At 42.7% G+C, this 21863-nt stretch overlaps 1 protein-coding gene across 1 annotated transcript in view; it reads right to left on the bottom strand.

Moving 5' to 3' along the window:
• The window catches only part of dchs2 (dachsous cadherin-related 2), a 162783-nt gene that overhangs the window by 13832 nt on the left and 127088 nt on the right, over positions 1–21863 (bottom strand). Inside the window, exons 17-20 of the mRNA XM_067982273.1 lie at positions 21606–21719; positions 19224–19435; positions 16288–16439; positions 9817–9947 (exon numbers count right to left, since the gene is read on the bottom strand). Of these exons, the coding sequence (XP_067838374.1) occupies positions 9817–9947; positions 16288–16439; positions 19224–19435; positions 21606–21719 (609 nt within the window). The remainder of the gene's footprint in view (positions 1–9816; positions 9948–16287; positions 16440–19223; positions 19436–21605; positions 21720–21863) is intronic.

Raw genomic sequence — 21863 nt, 5'->3', positions numbered from 1 at the left:
TGACCCAATGGGTGGCATCAAGGGTGTTCATGGAGAACCTCATGAAAGGGCATTATTTCACAAGCCAGTGAAGAATAGGCAAGATGTGGCAGTAGCGGTGACAATATAATATGTAATGTGAGTTGATCAGAAATCAAATATGTAAAAACCATGACAAACCTTCAAACACCCTTGTGCATCCCCTTCATGCTCACGACATGTTTGCCGTACGCTTCCTACTACACATATGTGATGCATGCCCTGTGGCTGCAGCACAAGTAGTGGCAGGTTGGGTGAGGCTGACCATGAAAGAAATGCATCAGAGGGTGAGTATGAGATAGAACCATGAGACTGTATGAGGATTGGGTTGAGTGGTGGTGGTGGGATGAGTACTGGCGAGGTGAGTAAGTGCAGGTAAGATGAGGATGAGCTTTGAGTGGGTGTGAGGAGTGATGTGATAGAGTAGTGTTGGCAGTGCAGAAGGAGATATGGGGTGTGGGCGGTGATGTGGCAGACGGAGTATAGGGGAGTGAGTAAGTGTACTCACTTCGGCTGACCTACTTAGGTCATTGAAACGCCGCCTGCACTGTATGCAGGTGCGTGATATATTGGTGGTGCTGGTGACCTCCTCGAGCCAGGCCTTCGTGGTAGCAGAGGCAGGCCACTTCCTCCCTTCCACTGGGGAGGAGATCTCTGTCCTCCCCCTCCTCCTCCCCCATCCAGTAGGACCTGGAGTGAGGCATCATTAAACCTGGGAGCAGCCTTCCCCCTGGGCTGCTCCATGCTGTAATTTTGGCTCCTTTCTGCAGCATCAGTCAGTGGAGGCCTGCCCCTTTAAATAGGGCTCCTCCAGCTGACAATCTATGATGCGGGTGCGCAGTCCGCCCGCTGCGCAGCTTTCCAGTGCGAAACCCGGAAGCCAAGGTAAGTGGCTTCAATTTACTTACGATCACGTGGGGAACCCACTGATTTTACCGGGCGGGTTACCCACACGCCTCCCTCCTAATATCAGGCCTAGAGTACTTGGGGAGGGGGGAGGGGTTATGGGAGTTACCTCCGAAAGTAACTGCAACCACTCCTGTCTTAATGTAAAACCATAGCCTGGGCATCATTTGTTCCTGAAATTGTTAAAACATGTTTATATGAGTTGCTGTTCAAGCATTCGAGAAGGGAAAATTTACCTGAAGTTTAAGGGGATAATCAAATTTTTTATTTAAACAAAAAAAGTCCGGTCTAGATGGTTTTTGTCCAGTGCTGTGTATCAAAGAAGAAAGTTTTTTTTTGGAAATAAAATTAAACATTGACAAGTCCTGTCAGTCAAACAATACTAGTCGAGTTTGAACCTATTCCCGGTGTCAAGGGGATGGGGGGACTGTTGTGTTAAAGATAACAAACATCCCTCATCTTGCAGACTGGACTGTTCTCTGGAATTGGGATAATCTTGAAATGATAAAATGGACCATTGTACAATCTAGCGGGATATTTTTTGAGGGGTTGGGGAAAAAAGAGGTTCAAGAAGAGTTTAAGTAAAATAAACAAAAATGTGTTGATAACTTGGAACCAAGTTGGTAACTTTTAATCTATGTTTTAAGGGGTAATGGTAATGTATTGGACATTAAAGTTCCTCCAGGGCTCATGATTGAGATGAAATGGTAATATAATAGGACGTGTAAAATTGGATGACAGAAAGTGACTGAGGGTGTAAGATAGAAACAGAAAAATTATACCACCAAATGGGGTCTAAGGTCATCACTGTACATGATTATAAGTGAATTTCAAGAACCCAAACCAAAGGACATTTATAAATGGAGAACACACCTGCCACGATTACTAATTTGTAACGACCAATGAGGGCAATGCACAGCACCATACACTGACTGCTGCTCAGTAACTGAGCGTGGATATTTGTGTCGGTGTGATGTATTTGAGGATACTCAACCCATATGTGGGCTGTCCAAAGATGATCTGTACCAAGAGAAGCCATCTGGAAACCGGTCCGAGTCAACTGTAATATGCCCAGTGAGGTTGACAAAATGGCGACAAATGGTTACGGTCACTTACGATCCGGAAGAGTAATACTGTGCAGTAACCAATGTTAAGACCTATGCCTACAGCTCTGAGTTGCCTGGTGCTAATGCCAAATTTTTGCTTCACCCCACATCACAAGGTAGTGAATGGGGAGGTTGCCATTACCCCCATACCGGTCTATGAAAGCGAGACCATCCTATATAGCGAGGATCCCACTGACCCTAAGGAGTATACCCCCAATTTCGACAAACCTAATCTCGCTGGATTTACAAAAGTTATTGGCAAGGAAAGATACACACCTGGTTTTGATTAGCAATGACATGCATACAGCTAGTCAACAATTGAATGAGCTGCTCCATGGGGGAGATTACGCTAATTTACTAGAGAGAACATGGTTAGAATTCGGATTTAAAGCTTTTGTCATTCTTCAGGCAGGACTCATTATAATCTTACTATTACTTGCTGGTTACACTGCACCCTGAGTCAGATAAATAGGGAATTACGAAGGTTGGAGTACAGACAGTTCGGAAAGTAGAAGATGGGTGCTATTCAACAGGGTGAAGCAGCCTAAGAAAGAATAATGTAGTCAAGTCAGAGTAAATTTAGGAAAATACATTTAAGCTTGTTTTTTAAAATTATTATTCAACAGAACTTATGTGTAAATGTCATGGTAATTATGCTTCTTGTAATGACAATGCTCAACCTTATCTGTGATGAATACAACTCAGATTCAAAGAATGATTTAAAGCGAGCTGTTCAATCTCTCACACTCGCTTGAGGAGGAACTGAAGGATTTTTGTACTTTACCTAGATTAATTACCTGCTAATTAATTACCTCCTAAAAGAAATGTTAAACTGACTGTTCAAGAGGGCATGCTGGGAAGGTTGACCAAACTCAAAGCGTGTTATGCAGACTGTCTGGAAGGCTATAGATAAGGAGGCCTTGAGAGACTGTGGGAAAACACCAGGTGCTGTTTGGTAGCATCAGTCTGTATTACCATGGGAAAGGGAAAATGGAAAATTACTGAGAGGTTATGATTGTCAGCAAGCATGGTATAAGAGACAGTCGACAAGATCGACCAGGGCTCAGACCAGAAGAATGCGACGCAGAAAGTTGGTGGATTATTAGCCTCTTACCACGCAGGTATCAGCGGAGAAATAACCTTTCAGTGTTCGTGAAGCAGAGGAATCGGCCATTCTAAGTTCTGAATTGTAGTACTAACTTAAAGGTTGAATGCATCTCTATCTGTAAACCTGTACTATTTTGACGCTAATAAAACCATTAGTTAGAAAAGTTTAAAGTCTTGGTTGATCTCATCTCTGATTAACTTAAAGAGTTTAAATAGTAAAGTCAAATACTCTAAAGGGGGAAAGCATGTGAACAGCCATTTGCGCCTTTTCTCTGGGATTTCCACCAAAGTTACAGTGGATGATCAGGGAATCACTGCAGAAATTCTACCCTATAAAATCTATCATTTGATAAAATTGATCCTGACTTGGACATATAGCCCCGTTCCTTCATCGTCACTGGGTCAAAATTCTGAAACTCCCTACCTAACAGCATTGTAGGAGTATCTTCACTACATGGACTGCAACAGTTCAAGAAGAAATCCCATTACCACCTTCTCAAGAGCAGCTAGGCAATAAATGCTGGCTATGCCAGCAACACCCATATCCCAAGAGTGAATTTACAGTCAGATTAGAAACACATGTAGGAATAACAAAATTATTGTTCTGGGATTTTAGTTCTCCACTCATTGATTGGGACAGAGAGGTAGTAAATAGATAAATGGGAATGTAATTCCTAAAATGCCAACAGGACTCCTTTCTCAAGCAATATTTTAGTAGGCCTACAAGGGTGCAGGCACTGCTAGATCTGGTTATGAGTGATGAAATATATCAGGTAATTGAGCTAAATGTGGGTGAGTGCCTAAGGAGCAGTGAACACAATATGATAAAGGTATAAGATCCAATTAGAAAGGGATAAAGTCAGTACTAAAACTAGAAGACCAGATTGAATTAGGGCTGATTTTACAATGATGAGCTGCGACCTAGCTGAGGTGAGGTGTTAAGAGGAGAAATTTGCACAGTGGAATGTATATCAACAGTGGGATGTTTTTAAAAAAGAGATTGCAAAGATACAGATTATAGTCCATTAAAAAGAAGGAAACTACGTGTAGTTTTAGGATCCCATGGATAAACAGAGAAATTAAAAATCAATTAAAATTGAAGAAGGAATATAAAGACTACAATAATAACAACAGCACGGTAAGTAAATATTTATTTACAACACTGTGTATGTGATGTACACAGGTATTGAAAATATACAGCATGATGCACTTGTAAATGGGGATGACACTAATTTACATTTGGTATCTCAAAATGTTCAAGCTGCAGTTTTACCTGATATGAGTCTTGAGAGAAGAGAGGTGAATTGTCATTTACATCCACTACAAACACTCTGAGAGTTGCTTCGGTTTCATGCACTGAATCAGAAGTCTTGATCTTTACCAAGTATTCAGACTGTTTCTCAAAGTCCAGATGCTCAGTCAAAGTGATGACTCCAGTGTAATGGCCAATTGCAAATTTACCTCCTGGATTACCATTATTAGTAAAATTGTAGGAAAGAATGGGGTATAAATCCACATCACTGGCTATTATCTGTGTGAGAACATAACCAGCTTGGAGGTCTGAAAAATATAAATTATTTAGCAACAATCATTCAATTATGACAATATTTTGATACTAAATACTTGCTATCATATTACAAACCAATTAAAAATGTTGTTGAGGGATCATTCATTGTTTTGTTGCTGCAAATTAAAAGCGATGAACTATTGCTTATACATACTATAAATGTCCACTTTGTGTTGCTCTGGGAATTTTGAGGAGGAGGCGGACAGAATGGTTAGACTCACATTAGGCATAAGCAAGGTCATCCGATGCAAGTGGGAGGGACATAACGGACCACCTGCCTCATTTTCCTGTCAGAGCCTGGGCAGGCGCCCATTTGGAGGGGTGCCCAGCAGTGGGCCTTAGATCTTGCATCTAGCACCACTCACCTCAGAGGATGTGCACACAATACGAATTGTAGAATAATGAATAAAAATATCAGTCTAGACATTACTATTTGCCATATTATTGTATTAATACTTAATGGGCTCGATATTAGCACCCGCTATCGGGTGTGTTCCTGGCAGGGGGGGCTGCGAAAATCGGGGATTCCCGGGGCAGGTCGGGAGCCCGGCTCCAACCCGCCCACTTCCGGGTTCCCCACAGATGCGCTGACATGCGCGCGCAGCCTCCGCATGTGGGACTCCCGCAGGCAATTAAAGCCGGCGGGGTGCCACTTAACAGTATTTATTCTGGTATTTCAGGTCGTTAACAGACCAGATTAAGGAGCTATTTCAGGAGGGGTGGGATTTTACAAACAACTGGGACTGTTTCCCGTACTGGGAGAAACACTCCCAGTTCAAATGGACGTGTTGCAGCTATCAGCCTGTGGCAGCTGCAAAGGTCCATTTGACAGGTGGGGGGGGGGGGGGGGGAAGACCCTCACTCATTGCAGGAGGCAACTCTGTCACTTGGGACAAAGTTTGGCCTTCACCACCCTCCTCCTAACAATAAAATTCACCAACTTGCACACTTACCCCGGTGTCCAGACACATGCACCTACCTTGCGGACCCCCTCAGATGTAAATCTTCCAGATGGGGGCCGCCGTAGCTGCAGTCATGACCTCCTCGGAGGGCGAACAGCATCACCAGCCTCGCCGGCCACGCCGTCCACCTCTGACACGTGGAGCTCCACAACACAGTGCTGTGACACATCCACCTGCATAACAGGAGGGAGGGCAAACGCAGAGAGAGATGTGTCGCAGAGCGCACTACCCTCGCCACAGGGTCCACAGACTGAGGCTCAGCTTCCTGGACCTCTCTGAGCAGCAGTGCACACGGAGGCTCAGAGTCACTCGACATGTAGTCGTAGACATCTGCAGCCTCCTTCATGCCGAGCTGCTCCCGGCTGGCCCGAGCACCATCTTCTTACCTGTCGCTGTCAAAGTCACCACTGCCCTCAACAACTTCTCCTCCGCATCCTTCCAGAGTGCCACCGGGGACATCGCCGACGTCTCTCAGTCGTCTGCACAAAAGAGCCCTGCAAATACACCTACACCCACTCTGCAGTGACACAATGGGTGGCATCAGGTGTGGGTCTTCATTGTGATCCTCAGGAAAGGGCATTATTGCACAAACCAGACAAGATTCGCAAAGACGTGGCAGTAGTGGTGCCAATATATGTGATGTGAGTTGGTCAGAAATTAAATATAAGTAAAAACCATGACAAACCCTCAAACACCCTTGTGCATCCCCTTCATGCTCACAACACGTTTGCCTTACGCTGCCTACTGCACGTATGTGATGCATGCCTTGTGGCTGCAGCACAGGTAGTGGCAGGTTGAGTGAGGCTGACCGTGAAAGAGATGCATGAGAGGGTGAGTATGAGATAGAGCCATGAGATTGTATGAGGATTGGGTTGAGTGGTAGTGGAGGGATGAGTACTGGCGAGGTGAGTAAGTGCAGGTAAGATGAGGATGAGGTTTGAGTGGGTGTGAGGGGTGATGTGACAGAGTAGTGTTGGCTGTGCAGAAGGAGATGTGGGGTGGGGGCGGTGATGTGGCAGACGGAGTGTGGGGGAATGAGTAAGTGTACTCACTTCAGCTGACCTACTTAGGTCATGGCAGCGCCTCCTGCACTGTATGCAGGTGGGTGATATGTTGGTGGTGCAGGTGACCTCCTCTGCCACCTTGAGCCAGGCCTTCTTGGTGGCAGAGGCAGGCCGCTTCCTCCCGCCTGCCGGGGGGAAGATCTCTGTCCTCCCCCTCCTCATCATCCCATCCAATGATACCTGGAGTGAGGCATCATTAAACCTGGGAGCAGCCTTCCCTCTGGGCTGCTCCACACTGTACTTTTTCCTATTTCTTGCAGCATCAGTCAGTGGAGGACTGCCCCTTTAAATAGAGCTCCTCCAGCTGACAGACAGTACTGCGCATGCGCAGTCCGCCCGACGCGCAGCTCAACAGCGGGGAACCCGAAAGACTAGGTAAGTGGATCCAATTAGGCTGCGATCACGCGCGGGGCAGACTGATTTCACCGGGCGCGTTACCCACGCGCCCAATCGAACCCCCGCCGCCCTCCTAATATCGAGCCCAATGTGTTCATATAATAATCCTTTGTCTATTTCAACAGAGGCATCATCCCATTTAAAATAAAGGGATTGACATCTCCACTAAAATGGAGGAATGTCACATGATGGCCTAAAGTATTCATAAGCTAATATAGCAAACAGATATTTCTAGGAAGATCTGATCTGGCCTATATAAATGACTGGCATTTTGGGTATACTCTGCCTGACTGGCACTCAGGCTGGGGGGAGGGAGGGAGGACAATTGGCTTATTTCATGTCCATCATAACTAGAAAAGGTTTATAAAGGTCTCCCTCACAAGCGAAACAAAAGAAGACCCAATACCACATTCCATTTATTTCACAGAAAATGTGGCATCTATATTTTACGCAATTTCTGAATGCGTTTCACTGTGTTATCACTAGATGGTGTACACCACAGGTCATTAATACTTTGATTTTCACTGCTGTGAGCTATTACCTTTACTTGTCAACTGAATAAAATAGTCTCTTTATACCCAAAGTCATTTTAATATTTTCAGATTTGTTCTAGAAACTTGTGTTTTAGAGAAGGTATCCTACTAAGATTACTATGCCTACATGCAATAGCTAAATGTTTATGACTGACCCTACTAAGTAGCTTTGGGTTACCATTTAAAGATGAATGGCATTTGACTCAACAGAAGTTTACTTATGTGGGCACATCTCTGTCCCTTCTATGGCAGCAGTTACATATGATAGCAATCTTAATAACAACCTTCTAGCAGCTAAAAAAGTCACAATTCATGAACATCAAAAGATAATTTGAGTATTCTGCTGTTATTATTTGGTTCACTGCCAATGATGAACTGGAAGAGGGCTTCTTGTTTCCTACAGTAAAGGAAAGTTTATTTTTAAAAAAAGGAAGAAAGAGCTACCGAAAGTCACTGAAATAATTTGAATGCGTGCAGTTAACAAAGAATTTTTTTTAGACAGGATGTGCACATAATGGGAATTGTAGATTAATTAATAAAAAATCAGTCTAGCAATTATTGTTTGCAATATTAGCACATGGACGTTCAACACATTCATGAAACATTCCTCCGTCTGCTATTTTAATAGAGGCATTTACCTATTTAAAATAAAGGGGTGAATGCTTCCATTAAAATAAGAACATAAGAACATAAGAAATAGGAGCAGGAGTAGGCCAATCGGCCCCTCGAGCCTGCTCCGCCATTCAATAAGATCATGGCTGATCTGATCCTAACCTCAAATCTAAATTCATGTCCAATTTCCTGCCCGCTCCCCGTAACCCCTAATTCCCTTTACTTCTAGGAAACTGTCTATTTCTGTTTTAAATTTATTTAATGATGTAGCTTCCACAGCTTCCTGGGGCAGCAAATTCCACAGACCTACTACCCTGAGTGAAGAAGTTTCTCCTCATCTCAGTTTTGAAAGAGCAGCCCCTTATTCTAAGATTATGCCTCCTAGTTCTAGTTTCACCCATCCTTGGGAACATCCTTACAGCATCCACCCGATCAAGCCCCTTCACAATCTTATATGTTTCAATAAGATCGCCTCTCATTCTTCTGAACTCCAATGAGTAGAGTCCCAATCTACTCAACCTCTCCTCATACGTCCGCCCCCTCATCCCCGGGATTAACCGAGTGAACCTTCTTTGTACTGCCTCGAGAGCAAGTATGTCTTTTCTTAAGTATGGAGACCAAAACCGTATGCAGTATTCCAGGTGCGGTCTCACCAATACCTTATACAACTGCAGCAATACCTCCCTGTTTTTATATTCTATCCCCCTAGCAATAAAAGCCAACATTCTGTTGGCCTTCTTGATCACCTGCTGCACCTGCATACTAACTTTTTGATTTTCTTGCACTAGGACCCCCAGATCCCTTTCTACTGCAGTACTTTCCAGTTTCTCGCCATTAAGATAATAACTTGCTCTCTGATTTTCCTGCCAAAGTGCATAACCTCACATTTTCCAATATTGTATTGCATCTGCCAAATCTCCACCCACTCACCCAGCCTGTCTATATCCCCTTGTAGGTTTTTTATGTCCACCTCACTCTCTACTTTCCCTCCCATCTTTGTATCATCTGCAAACTTTGATATGTTACACTCGGTCCCCTCCTCCAAATCGTTAATATAGATTGTAAAGAGTTGGGGACCCAGCACCGACCCCTGCGGAACACCACTGGCTACTTGTTGCCAGTCCAAGAATGAACCATTTATCCCAATTCTCTGCTTCCTGTTAGATAACCAATCCTCCACCCATGCCAGAATATTACCCCCAATCCAGTGATTCTTTATCTTGAGCAATAATCTTTTATGTGGCACCTTGTCGAATGCCTTCTGGAAGTCTAAATACACTACGTCCACTGGTTCCCCTTTATCCACCCTGTACGTTATGTCCTCAAAGAACTCAAGCAAATTTGTCAGACATGACATGACTTTGTCCAATTAAATTATGCTTATCCAAATGTTCCGCTACTGTCTCCTTTATAATATATATGCTAATATCACAAACAGTTATTGCTAGACTATAGTCTCACACAAAAATGTAATTTATTATTACCATAAAGTGCTGCTGTTTTCTTTATGGTACCATAAAGAGCTGAGATCAAAGTCTAACTTACTTTCAAAAATCTTCACAGCTTTCAATGGAGGAATAGTTGGAGCATTGTCATTAATATCCACAACCTGAATCCTAATAGTGACATTTACTGAAAGCCTAGGGTTTCCTCGATCAGCTGCTTGAAGAACCAATCTGTTTCAAACAGAAGTGGGGAAGTTGAAAGTGTTAGCTTGATAAGTGCATATCCATTTATCAAGAACCCTAAAACTTATATACTATAGAACAATTGCTAAATTGAATTGTGTAAATGCTACTGTATAACTGATGTAGTTGATAACATTACCATAAAGCTGTTTCGGATTTGTCTTTTATAGAATAATCTGCATAAGATCAACCAATATTCACCCAGATAAAAAGCTGACTTTATTTACTGATTTTTGTGATTGTAGAAAATGTGCAGAACATTTTTGCTATTGGATAATGCAAAAGTGTATATGAAATACCATGCTATAAAAAGTTTTGAAAAAAATTCCAGACATCTAGGGGAAGATTTTCCTCTTTTGCACTTAGGAATTAAAAAATCACCTGTGCAGGGTGCATAGAGGAAAATCAGGTGGGGAGATTCACACGCCCGTAACGGAGATAAATTTATTTTCATTTAAGTTAATGCACAGAAAATTACAGCCTTGTGACTTATCCAATTTTCCAGGTGATTATTTAATGCCCAAGCACAAAAGAGGAAAATCTATTCGCTAGTTTCAGTTAAAGGGCACTGCACCAAATCATTGGGGGAGAATTGGTTAGTGCCCAACTACACGCTGGAACCCACGCCCGAAGAGGTTGGCCTGAAATTGTTCCTCATTACCATAAAACTGGTGCACTGCGGGCGCTAATTAGGCGCCCGATGCAGCTCATCGATTAAGCCCAGAACAAAATCAGTTGGCTCAGACGCCGGTAGCAGCCCTCAGATAGGTCTTGGGGGAGGGAGCGGCAAACGAGAAGGGGCGAGCAGGGTCCTACAGCAGCCTGCAGCACTGCTGTGGTGCCAGGAGGAGCATTAAGGAAAGTGAAAAAAGGTTTATGTACCTTGTCTTTGGTGGCATCCAGTGGTCCCTTTAAGGACTGCTGGTTAGGACAATGTAGAGCTGGAAAAACTAGTTGGAGCTTACACAGTGCAAGCTCTGCCTAGTTTCTGACCAACTTTGCAGCGGGGCACTTAAACAGGCGTTAGGTCCCTCTTTAGCATATTTAAGGAGCCTACTGCCTGTTTAAGTCAGCCTCCAGGGACACCTGAATATTACCCAAGCCAGTATGGCGTTAGACATATTTCAGGTGCCAGACGGTGCGGTGCTAAATTGGTCATTTTTGACCCTGCTTATTGCCCGAAAAATGTGCGAAACAGAGTCCAATTTCTCGCCTGCTGTGTCAGCGTTGGTTCCCATGATGGAATCTTACATCGTAATTTGTTGATCAAGTTGAAGCAAAGCAAAGAATTTGATCTTAAATAACAATGGATTAAAATGGCAGTTTAAAAAGGTTCACTTTAAGTGAAGCTTTAATTTAAAACACAAGTGCAGTGAAACTGCTCTACGTAAAATTAGCATAGGAATATGTTATCTTGTTTGTCTGAAATTCCTGATTGCTATTTTAACAAAGACGTTATTCCATTTAAATTCGGCCATCTGCTTTTTTAATACAGTTGAGCACAGTATTTCTGCAGGGACGTGATTCCTGCTGGAAATGCGGGGGCCAAGACTTTTGCCACCCTCCCACATCACTACCACTATCCCTGCTGGGGCCATTTAAGTTGAATGGTGAGGGCAAGCTCTACGCATTGGAAATGCCTCTTATTAAGAGCCCATCCCAACTGAGGAAGGATTTAAGCAGCCACAGCAACTTGAGATAGGGTGAACAGGAGACTTACTGGAATGACACCAGGGATAAGGGACTTCAGTTACATGGAGAGACTACAGAAGCTGGGATTGTTCTTCTTAGAGCAGAGAAGGTTAAGGGGAGATTTAATAGAGGTGTTCAAAAGTATGAAAGGTTTTGATAAAAGTAAATAAGAAAAAACTGTTTCCACTGACACGAGGGTCAGATTTAAGATAATTGGCAAAGGAACCAGAGAGGAGATGAGGAGAAATTATTTTACGCAGCGAGTTGTTACGATCTGGAATGCACTGACTGAAAGGGTGGTGGAAGCAGATTCAATAATAACTTTCAAAAGTGAATTCGATATACTTGAAAAGGAGAAATTTGCAGGGCTATGGGGAAAGAGCAGGGGGGTGGGACTAATTTGATAGCTTTTTCAAAGAAACTGCGCAGGCACAATGGGTTGAATGACCACTCCAGAGTGCTACAGAGGATTTATGAAAATGATGTGAAGCTTTATCTAACTTTTAGACAATATAATCCAACTGGAGGATCTTCTGTGATGTTATTCATAGTGAGTCAGAGGTTACCCTCACATTGGAAGCAAGGGATTAGCGAGTACTTCCTGGCTGCAGTGTGGGAGAATTTGAGGTTACAGGGCATGGAGGGGTTGGTGAGGAGCATGGGGGATGTTTAGGCTGTGAGGAGTTCAGGGATCCTAGAGAGTGGTGGGGTGTGGGAGCCTACTTATGTTATGTATGTGCCCAGATGACTTTGCAGAACCTGCTGGTATTCTCAATGCCATACCTCATTCTCATGGATGACTAATCCTGCTGTGGTGCATAGGAGTTAACAGAATTATCTGTGCGACTACATTGTGTGGCATCTCATATTGTTCATCTGGAGAAAAATATCCACGATCTGTTGGGGCCATTCATGTTGCAACTAGCTAGCTGCTTCATCAGGGTGGCCCTGCAGCGAGGGAAAACCAGGGGAGGGGCCTGTGTTGGGCCAGTAATTCAGTGGACTGTCAGCAACACCACGGATGATATATTCATGAGCTGAAGAGAAAGCAGCAGTATCAGTCTTGGGCATCAGTAGGAATTGGTCCTTGGTGTACCTTCTGGCCCCTAAAGGGAGCCACCTCTCCTCCAGCACTGACTGGCAAGGAGCTGCCGCTGCCACCCAAGAACAGCATCAGCTCCTCAGACTTCTCAGTGCCAGTGCACAGGCAATGGGTACAACAAACTCTTCATTGGCTGCAACCCCACTGGCTAGTGCCACATCCTCTAGTGCACCAACTTTACTCCCCCAGTGCCATCCTGTTTCCCACTTCTCCTCTGGCCAGCATTAACCTCAGTAGGAAATTCTCTGACCTGGGAAGTTGACATCTTCAGCAACTAAGCCCTTAGTGAAAACTATTGATCCTCCCATCTCAAACCTCAACGATTCCTGTACCAACTGTCAATGAAATAGCTGCAAACTCGAACTGTGCAGCTATTTCATTGACAGTTGGTACATTGACAGTTCGAACTGCAAGGTAGAATAGCCCATTGAAGGTCCAGCATTGAAGTAACATATGCCAGAGGTGTGAAAGAACGCAGAAGTCTGAAACATATCAGGAAGGAAAGCCTAACTGGACAAAGTAAGCCCCAGAATTCTGAGAGAGGTACGAACAAAGAACATAAGAAATAGGAACAGGAGTAGGCGATATGGCCCCTCAAGCCTGCTCTGCCGTTCACTAAGATCATGGCTGAACTTCTACCTCAACTCCACTTTCCCGCCCTATCCCCATATCCCTTGATTCCCTTAGTGTCCAAAAATCTATCGATTTCAGTCTTGAATATACTAAACAACTGAGCATCCACAGCCCTCAGGGGTAAAGAATTCCAAAGATTCACAACCCCCCGAGTGAAGAAATTTTTCCCCATCTCCATCCTAAATGGCTGACCCCTTATCTTGAGACTATGACTCTTAGTTCCAGACTCTCCAGCCAGGGGAAACAGCCTCTCACATGTACCTTGTCAAGCCCTCTAAGAATTTTTGTACGTTTCAATGAGATCACTTTTTATTCTTCTAAACTCCAGAGAATATAGGTCCATTCTACTCAATCTCTCCTCATAGGACAACCCTCACATCCCAGGAATCAATCCAGTGAACCTTCGTTGCACCCCCTCTACGGCAAGAATACCCTTCTTTAGGCAAGGAAACCAAAACTGTACACAGTCCTCCAGGTGTGGTCTCACCAGAGCCCTATATAATTGCAGCAAGACTTACTTACTCATATACTCCAACCCTCTTGCAATAAAGGCTAACATACCATTTGCCTTCCTAATTGCTTGCTGCACCTGCATGTTAACTTTCTGTGATTACTGTACAAGGACACCCAAATCCCTCTGACTACCAACATTTCTTAGTCTCTCACCTTTGAAAACATACATTCCGCTTTTCTATTCTTCCTACCAAAGTGGATAATTTTATATTCCCCCACATTATACTCCATCTGCCACCTTCTCGCCCACTCACTTAACCTGTCGCTATCCCTTTGCAGCCTCTTTGTGTCTTCCTCACAGCTTACTTTCCCACCTAGCTTTGTATCGTCAGCAAACGTGGATACATTACACTCGGTCCCCTCATCTAAGACATTGATATATATTGTAAACAGCTGAGGCCCAAGTACTGATCCTTGTAGCACCCCACTAGTTACAATGCGCCAGCCTGAAAATGACCTGATTATTCCTACTCTCAATCCATGTTAACACATTACCCCCAATCCCATGAGCCCTAATCTTGTGTAACAACCTCCTGTGTGGCACCTTATCGAAAGCCTTTTGAAAATCCAAATATACTACATCCACTGGTTCCCCTATCTACCCTGCTGGTTACACCCTCAAAAAACTCTAATAGATTTGTCAAACACAATTTCCCTTTCATAAAACCGTATTGACTCTGCCTAATCATATTATGATTTTCTAAGTGCCTGTTACTACATCCTTAATAATAGATTGTAGCATTTTCCCTACTACTGATGTCAGGCTAACTATAGTCTTCCTGTAGTCTCTCTCCCTCCTGTCTTGAATAGCGGGGTTATAGTTGCTGCCTTCCAATCCACGAATCAGGGGAAAAACTTATAGCAAGTATTTAAGAACATAAGAAATAGGAGCAGGAGTAAGTCATATGGCCCCTCGAGCCTGCTCCGCAATTCAATCAGATCATGGCTGATCTTCAACCTCAACTCCACTTTCCTGCCCAATCCCCATATCCCTTGATTCCCCTAGAGTCCAAAAATCTATCTATCTCAGCCTTGAATATAATCAACGACTCAGCATCCACAGCACTATGGGGTAGAGAATTCCAAAGATTCACAACCCTCTGAGTGAAGAAATTCCTGCTCATCTCAGTCTTAAATGGCCGATCTCTTATCCTGCGACTATGCCCTCTAGTTCTAGATTCTCTAGCCACGGGAAACAAACCTCTCAGCATCTACCTTGTCAAGCCCCCTCAGAATCTTATATGTTTCAATGAGATCACCTCTCGTTCTTCTAAACTCCAGAAAGTATAGGCCCATTCTACTCAATCTCTCCTCATAGGACAACCCTCTCATCCCAGGGATTAATCTAGTGAAGCTCCGTTGCACTGCCTCTAAGGCAAGTATATCCTTCCTTAGATAAGGAGACCAAAACTATACGCAGTACTCCAGGTGAGGTCTCACCAAAGCCTTGAACAATTGTAGTAAGACTTCCTTACTCTTGCACTCCAACTCCCTTGCAATAAAGGCCAACATGCCATTTGCTTTCCAAATTGTCTGCTGTACCTGCGTGCTAACTTTTTGTGTTTCTTGTACCAGGACACCCAAGTCTCTCTGGACACCAACATTTAATAGTTTCCCACCATTTAAAAAATATTCAGTTTTTCTATTCTTCCTACCAAAGTGAATAACCTCACATTTCACCACTTTATACTCCATCTGCCATCTTCTTGCCCACTCACCTAACCTGTCTATATCCCTTTGCAGACTCTTTGTGTCCTCTTCACTGCTTACTTTCCCACCTAGCTTTGTCCAACAAGACAAGGGCTATTTTATGCCTAAAGATTTTATTGTGAATCATTTGAGCATATATGTGTTTGTTAAGTTATACATTTTATTTTTAATGTGTAATTAGTTGGCTGGCTGAGGAAACAACATAGCCACTTAAAGAAATCAGAAAGTGTTAAACTAATTAAATTGGATTGTTTGCTTTGTTTTGTGTTGGTTACGGTTTTCAGATTGGTAACTTAGGGAAAAAATGCAGTTGACTGGTTTTATGCAGGTTGCTCATTCCTAATTGATAGTGGTAGCTTTTCGTACCTATCTGGATATTTGAGCGAACAGATCTTGCTTATTTAGCCAATAGTTAAAATAATGATGGATGATTTTTGATGTCACATGCACCCGGCTGATGTACACACTTAGGGGGTAATTTTCACCTTCACTGCTTGGGTGGTAATTGATGGAGTGGATAACACAATCATTTTGGAAACTGCCCAATTTTCATTTCCCCTTACCGTCTAAGCAGTGAAAATTACTCCCTTAATATGACGCACACATTTACGGTTTTAAGCACGCTAGATGCAAGACTTTTAATTATATACAGATATTGCACAAGGAACAAACACAAACCTGTAGGTGGAAATGACTTCCCGATCTAGAATAGTGTTAGTTGCAAGAATCCCTCGAACGGAATCAATAAGGAAAGCCTCATTTTGGTTTCCAGATATTATGGAATATTCTATTTGCCCATTAAGCCCACGGTCAGCATCTGAGGCAAAAACCTGTTAAAGATACATAATGATTTAGGATTTATCCAAGTGCTTGATTAGCCAATTGATAACAGCTTCACATTGATTACTTTTAGTCAATAGTCAGAAGTTGCACCCAAAACCTTTCCTGTTTCACATTTGCTCATGGACACCCATTCATTATAACAAGTTTCACATTTCCAGTTCCAATACGTATTGTACAAGAGCACGATACTTATGATAGAGGAAGCCAATTGGCTCATTTAATTCATCCAACCAGAATGACCCTACATTCTCTCCATTGCTTAATTTAATTTTTTTTAAAAGTGATTCCAGGTTTTCACCTCCCTTACTCTTTCTGGAAGTTCATTCCATGTGTTGATCAGTCTTTGCATGAAGAACTTCTTGAGATCAGTCCTAAAATTACCTTTCACTAGTTTGAATCTGCACCCTTACAGATTAATGTGAAGTAATATTATAAGAAATAGGAGCAGGAGTAGGCCAATCGGCCCTTCGAGCCTGCTCCGCCATTTAATAAGATCATGGCTGATCTGATCCTAACCTCAAATCTAAATTCATGTCCAATTTCCTGCCCGCTCCCCGTAACCCCTAATTCCCTTTACTTCTAGGAAACTGTCTATTTCTGTTTTAAATTTATTCAATGATGTAGCTTCCACAGCTTCCTGGGGCAGCAAATTCCACCCGTTATACACCTCTCCCAATTTATGTTTCCATTGGAATCAATGGAAATGAAAATCTGGAGAAGCATACAACAGATGGCTGATCCAATACCGCCCATTTAACACTATCACCCAAAGTTAAAATTACTCCTGTATTTCCAATTTATGCTACCGGCAGACGAAGCTCCCTGTTGGCAGCATGGAAAATTACTCCTCCGGTGCCATCATTAATATGGTTCATTTATCTTCCTATCTTTGGGTATCAATTTCTGAATTGCATTTTCTTATTTCATTGCCATCGACTCAAGAATCCAGGGCTCTGATTTTCCGCAAGATTTCTTCCAATCTCCAGCTGTAGCCTCAGTGGGAGAATGGCGGAACCTTCAGAGAAATGGTGTAAATGGCCATTTTCAGTGGTTTTTCCGGGGGGTGGGGGGGCTCCATTGATCTCCCGCCGAAGTTAACAGCAGGGGATCAGAACAACCCCCATGAAAATTCAGGGCCCAGATTTCTTCAGTAGTATCATTTGAGGATATATTGTGGCCTCAAGCAACTTTTCATTCTCATGCAAATTTTCCAGTCTTTTCACTTCTATTTCTAATACAGCCACTACTATTTAAAGCTGATTCAGCTGCTTGCATTTGGGTCAAGCTCTGTAGCCGCTAACCTAAGTCTCTTTTGCAAATATCTGAATATGGCTTGAAGGATTGGTCAAATTGACCTGTTATTTAGTCTTTTAATTGTCTATTTTATCGTAAATTTGGAAAGAATAGTGCACCCACTTCCATTATTTCATAAACTCTCACTGGTCAGAGAATGACACAGCAAAGGAGGCCATTCAGCCTATTGTCCCTGTGCCGGCTCTTTGAATGAGTTATTCAATTAGTTCCATTCCCCTTCCCTTTCCCCAGAGCCCTGCAAATTTTTCCCCTTCAAGTATTTATCCAATTCCCTTTTGACAGTTATTATTGAATTTACTTCCAACATCCTTTCAGGCAGTGCATTCCAGATCATAACAACTCGCTGCATAAAAAAATTTCTCCTCATCTCGTCTCTGGTTCTTTTACCAATTACCTTAAATTTGTGTCCTCTGGTTACCGACCCTTCTGACACTGGAAACAGTTTCTCCTTATTTACTCTATCAAAACCGTTCATGATTTTGAATACCTCTATTAAATCTCCCCTTAACCTTCTCTGGTCTAAGGAGAACAACCCCAGCTTCTCTAATCTCTCCATGTAACTGAAGTGCCGCATCCCTGGTACCGTTCTAGTAAATCTCCTCTGCACCCTCTCTATGACCTTGACATCCTTCCTAAAGTGTGGTGCCCAGAGTTGGACACAATACTCCAGCTGGGGCCTAACCAGTGATTTATAAAGGTTTAGCACAATTTCTTGCTTTTGTACTCTATGCCTGTATTTACAAAGCCAAGGAACATGTATGCTTTTTTAATAGCCTTCTCAACTTGTCCTGCCACTTTGAAAGATTTGTTTATGTACATCCCCAGGTCTCTCTGTTCCTGCACCCCCTTTAAAATTGTACCATTTAGTTTATATTACCTCTTCTCATTCTTCCTACCAAAATGCATCATTTCACACTTCTCAATGTTAAATTGCATCTGCCATGTGTCTGCCCATTTCACCAGTCTATGTCCTGCTGTAGTCTGTTACTATTCTCCTCGTTGTTACCATCCTCCTCATTTCCGAGTTTTGTGGCATCTGCAAATCTTGAAATTGTGCCCTTTACACCCAAGTCCAGGTCATTAATATATATCAAAAAGAGCAGTGGTCCTAATACCAACCTCTAGGAGACACCAGTCTATACTTCCCTCGAGTTTGAAAAACAACCATTCACCACTACTCTCCACTTTCTGTCTCTTAGCCAATTTTGTATCCATGTTGCCACTGCCCCTTTAATTCCATGGGCTTCAATTTTTTTAACACGTCTTTTATGTGGTACTTTATCAAACGTCTTTTGTAAGTCCATATGCACAACATTAACTCCACTACCTTCATCAACCCTCTCCGTTACTTCATCAAGCTAGTCAAACATAATTTGCCTTTAACAAAACCGTGCTGGCTGTCATTTATTAGCCCATATTTTTCTAAAATTCATGTATGATCATGAGACAAGCCTTACCTGCATGACATATGTATTACGAGTTTGGTCCTCCCATATTGATGTTCTATAATGATTTTGTTCAAAACGTGGTTGGTTATCATTTACATCTTCAATTATAATTGTTAACATGCTGTGTGCTGTCTGATGGTTATTTTCGGCCAACAATACCAAATGCACCTTGGTTCTGACTTCATAATCCAGAAATTTGGAATCTTTTACTACAATCTCACCTGAAAGAAAAAATGAAAGTTCATAACACATTCAGGTATATGTACAAAAAGTAAAGCATTTAGTTATGATCAACTAGTAAATAAAGGTATTCTGCTATATTGTTCCAACAAAGCTCAACGCAAGTTTCAGGAACACTATTTCATCCTTCTGCTGGGCACTCTGAAGCCCTGTGGTCTGAAAAATGACTTTAGTAACTTCAGACCCTAACTATATCCTCTATTTTCTTTACAGCAGGTGGTGATTGTGATATGGGGTGGGTCTGACTGTGTCCAGCCAAAGAAGAGACAGGTTAACAATTGGAATGGAGATCTTGGAGAAGAAGCTGGTTATAGTCTGTTCTTGCTCACATAGCCAACAGCCGCAGATCGCGTGCGTCCCACCAGGAGGCTGGAGGCTCATTTCAGGCCTCACTTACGTAATTTACCAGAAGCAGCTCGCCCATTTCAAAAGGATCAATTTCAGGCTGCTTGCCTCACCGGCTGCAGCCCTTAAGTGGTTCCCAAATTGTGTGGGGAACATAGGAACATAGGAATATAGGAACAGGAGTAGGCCATTCAGCCCCTCGAGCCTGCTCCGCCATTTGATAAGATCATGGCTGATCTGTGATCTAACTCCATATACCTGCCTTTGGCCCATATCCCTTAATAAGTGTTGGGTGAGGGGGATTGGAGGACATCGGGAAGGGGGCCGTTCGCAGGCCGTCAGCGGCCCCTGGGAATGATGTGGAACTGGGAGCAACACTTGTTCCACATTAAACTTTAAAAGAAAATTTACTTACTTTTTTCTTGGCGGCCGCTGCTTAGTCACTGCGACCGCTGAAGATTCCTCAGTGGAGCAGGCCCAGCATCTGCTCCATTCAGTACTGGCCAATTTAGAAGTGATATCCTAAAGCAGGCATTAGGCTGCTCAGAGGCACCTCTACAGCGCCCAAACCAATATGGCATCGGACGTGTTTCTGATGCTGTTCAGGCACGGGAAGCTGGCTTCTTAAATTGGACCTACGTGCCCTCATCTTTGCCTGAAATACAGGCACGAGGTCCAATTTCACCCCCCTTTTGTCAGAAGACAATGCTCTGATGAAAGGTTATAAGACCTGAAACATTAACTCTACCTTCCTCAGTCCACAGATATTGCCTGACCTGCTGAGGGTTTCCAGCATTTTCTGTTTTTATTACAATGCTGGCAGGGGTCTGAGTCTATGATGCTGATCTGCTTTTTCCTCATCTCAGGATTGGTGGACCAACTGTGTTATACTGGCATTTTTTATTTTAATTTCACATCTGTTGCATTTGAAACCTACCTTTTTTTTCTTTTTCCCATTTTCTTTCTCTATGTTTCCCTATTTGTTTGCATTTTTGTTTGTGTGGTGCTCTCCCTAGTCTTTTCATCCTACACTACTGACATTCTTATGACCTTTTAATAGTCTTTCTTTACCTCAGTGATTATCTTTTATGTCATCTAGCAGTTTTCTATTATGCAGTTTTCAGGTCATTCTTTAATCGCTCTCTGTGATTGGTGTTTCTGTTGATTCTCTCCCTCTCCTCGGTTTTGCTGCTCCATTTGTTCCAACTTGACTAAAATAAAGGAAAGGACAGGACTTGCATTTATAGAGCGCCTTTCACGACCCCAGGACGTCCCAAAGTGCTTTACAGCCAATGAAGTACTTTTTGAAATGTAGGAAATAGCAGCAGCCAATTTGCACACAGCAAGGTCCCACAAATAGCAATGAGATACATGACCAGATAATCTGTTTTAGTAATGTTGGTGCTATATAAACAAGTTTTAGTTATATTTCCATCATCTTCAGTTTTTATTTCAAATTTACAGCATTTTCATTGTTTCCTTTTCATTTGAAGCTATTCTGCAAGTACTGTCCAACGATCTGACTCTGAAATTTTAAGGGAATAATTTTAACCTTACCCACTGGGTGGGAAACCCACAAGATCAGGTGGAACGCCGTATTTACACCCTGTCCATTATTACTCTCCATTCACTTTAATGGAGAGTAAAATCGAGTGAGGTGTAAAACCAGTGTTGCACCCAATCCAGTTAGTTTCCGGACGGACGGGTTAGGTTAAAATTGCCCCCTTATGTCAGTTTCTTAAGTGTAGAATATTCACATGTATTGTATGCAAAATTGTAGGTTAAAGACAAGTAAATTTCACTTACCAGTATTTGAATCTATGCTGAACGCCCCATTTTCATTCCCACTAAAAATGCTGTATGTGACTAGCGCTCCATTTTTGCTGTAGTCTTGAGCTACAACAGTCAATATCAAAGTGCCTATACAATGAAAGAACAATATAAATACAAAAAATGAGGATTTTTGGAATTGTATGGCCAGCATAGAACTTTTACAAATTATAATTATGCCAAATCATGTTAAAACAGTGGCTTGAAAATAAAATATCCCCCCCCCCCACCTGA

Source organism: Heptranchias perlo, chromosome 1 (assembly GCF_035084215.1).
Source record: "Heptranchias perlo isolate sHepPer1 chromosome 1, sHepPer1.hap1, whole genome shotgun sequence".
NCBI classification, from domain to species: domain Eukaryota; kingdom Metazoa; phylum Chordata; class Chondrichthyes; order Hexanchiformes; family Hexanchidae; genus Heptranchias; species Heptranchias perlo.
The sequence above is the reverse complement of the archived record's forward strand: the minus strand, read 5'-3'. Positions and strand labels throughout refer to the sequence as shown.